Source organism: Mandrillus leucophaeus, unplaced genomic scaffold (genome assembly GCF_000951045.1).
Source record: "Mandrillus leucophaeus isolate KB7577 unplaced genomic scaffold, Mleu.le_1.0 Scaffold552, whole genome shotgun sequence".
NCBI lineage: Eukaryota > Metazoa > Chordata > Mammalia > Primates > Cercopithecidae > Mandrillus > Mandrillus leucophaeus.
This window is the reverse complement of record NW_012105942.1, coordinates 282,617-285,286: the sequence shown is the minus strand read 5'-3', so window position 1 is coordinate 285,286 and position 2,670 is coordinate 282,617. Positions and strand designations below refer to the sequence as shown.

The following is a 2,670-nucleotide window of genomic DNA, read 5'->3' as shown; positions in this document are numbered from 1 at the left end:
AAAAAAAAATTATGTTAACTATAGGTTTTTAGGTATATAACTTTATAGGTTTTGAAAATTTCTGTTATTTTGACAAAAGTGTTTTTCTTTAATCATAGATGAATATTATATAAGATACTTTTTCTGCATTATTTGAAATGGTCATGTTTTTTCATCTTTAATGCAGTATATGATGTTTACACATGTTTAGATAGTCCAAGTAAAATTACAGAACTGTTGTAATTTTATTATTATCATTTATTTGTTTATTGAGACGGAGTCTCACTCTGTTGCCCAGGCTGGAGTGTAGTGGCACGATCTCGGCTCACCACAACCTCTGCCTCCTGGGTTCAAACGATTCTCCTGTCTCAGTCCCCCGGGTAGCTGGGATTACAGGCGTGCGCCACCACACCTGGCTACGTTTTTGTATTTTTAGTAGAGACAGGGTTTCACCACGTTAGCCAGGCTGGTCTCAAACTCCTGACCTAAGGTGATCCGCCCGCCTCGGCCTCCCAACATTTATTATTATTTTTGTAGAGATAGAGCCTTGCTATGTTGCCCTGGCTTCTCTCAAACTTCTGGCCTCAAGTAACCCTCGGCCTCAGTCTCCCAAAGTATTGGGATTACTGGGTGTGAGCTGCTGTGCCAAACTATTCATACACCACATTTCTCAAAACCTACTCTTTTCTGCCCCGAATCTTTCTCTAACAGTGGCCCCCAAATTGAGATTTTAATATGACAGTATGTGAAACGTAATGGGTAAATCAATCATGTTTTCTTTTAATTTACTATAGTTCCCTTGCCAATTTCAAACCACCCTTGAGTTTCTGAGGTATAATAATTCAAGTTAGTTCTTCCTTGTTTCTAATATCTGCACCTTTGTTCATCAATGAGAGTGACCTGCACTTTTCCTCTCTTACACTGTTCTTTCAGGTTTGGGGATCAATGTCATAGAGGTTTCGTAGGATGGGTTAGAGAGTATTCCTTTTTTTTCTTCCTTTTTTCTTTTATTTTTCTTTTTTTCTTTTTTCTTTTTTTCTTTCTTTCTTTCTTTTTTTTTTTTTTTTTGAGACAGTCTCACTCTGTTGCCCAGGCTGGAGTATAGTGGTGTGATCTTGGCTCACTGCAAATTCCGCCTCCCGGTTCAAGCAATTCTCATGCCTCAGCCTCCCAAGTATCTGGGATTACAGGTGTGTGCTACCGCGTCCAGTTAATTTTTGTATTTTCAGTAGAGGTGGGGTTTCGCCATGTTGGCCAGGCTGGTCTTGAACTCCTGGATTTAGGTGATCCTCCTGCCTTGTCCTTCCAAAGTGCTGGGGTTACAGGTGTGAGCCACCATGCCTGGCCTCCGTTACTTTTTCTTGAAAATTTTTGCATAAATTTGAACATTCTGTTTCAAAAGTTAAGTATATTTTGTGTGTAAAACCCTCAAGTCTTTCTTGATATTTTCTTTGTGGAAATACTTTTATCTTCCAATTAAATTTATGTAAGATTATAGAAACTTCTTCTTAATTTTGATAATTTTATTTTTCTAGGAGTTTGTTCACTTGGTTTAGGTCTTGTTAGTCATTCTGTGTCCACAGAAAGTAGATCTACTGAGGCTTTCCTATGTGCTTGTAAAAGCCTTGATATAAGAGGACTGTAGGCTCCTTATCGTCTTTTTCATCCTTTATAGGTATCATCTGTTCGCATTCTGGTCAGCTAGACGGCTGATCAACTTTCATTTATGTGCAGTTCAGCTGACTGTCCTCTTAACTCATATTTCTAGAAAGATATTTTTCTTATTTCCTCAAAGCTGATTGTCTTAGATTTTCAACAAGAATAAGTGAAGTGTTTCTTAGCTGCCCCCACCCCGCCCAACTTACCCTGTTGTATGGTGAATAAAATTATTAGTTTAATGATTTAGCATCAGAAAATAACCAGTTATTATTTTGAATTTGGATTATATGGCGTGGTACTGCAGCTATAAAAAGTCATTTAAAAAGAAAAAAGATAAACAATAGTAATAACAAAACCTTAATACTTTTAAAAATATCTTCTTAACATTTTATCTTCTAAAATTTAAATGCATAGAAATGAGCAACATTTTATTCAGTGGGAACCTTCTGGATAATCTATCTCCATATAAAAGGATAACACAGGAATTAAAGTAACTCTTTTAGATCTTTCAAGAGAATAGATTATAATTCCATGATAAGTAATTAACTATCTAATTTATTGTCATTAAAGAGTGTCCATTTATTAGTTATGTTCAATGTCAAGTGTAACCAGGCATGGCGATACTCATCTTAGGAATGAGCTAAGAGTGTGCAGTAACAGCCTGAAATTCATGTTTTCATAGAAACATGGAATCCATTGATACGTTGAAAATGTTTTGCAGGAAGAAGCTGTTTGTTTCGATTCTGAGCTGGATGAACATATTAAGTGGTTCCAGCAAGAATATGTGAAAACAGAAAAGGACTGGAGAGAAATTGACAAGAGAATGAGCCAAACTTTGGAAATAAGAAGAAAGATGATTGGCAGCCAAACACCTCTGAAGGACATTCTTAAACTGTTTCCTTTCTTGAAGTGCCCTTATCAGGTATTTTTATTCACTTTATTCTCTCTCTCTATAATATATATATAGTATATATGTGTGTATATATACTATATATATATTAAATATATATACACACACATATACACATATAT

General features: G+C 35.7%; 1 protein-coding gene across 1 annotated transcript in view; it reads left to right on the top strand.

The window, feature by feature from the left end:
- Nucleotides 1-2,670, top strand: part of SAMD3 (sterile alpha motif domain containing 3) — an 89,058-nt gene that overhangs the window by 71,907 nt on the left and 14,481 nt on the right. The window contains exon 9 of the mRNA XM_011998012.1: nucleotides 2,360-2,560. Coding sequence (XP_011853402.1) covers nucleotides 2,360-2,560 — 201 coding nt within the window. The remainder of the gene's footprint in view (nucleotides 1-2,359; nucleotides 2,561-2,670) is intronic.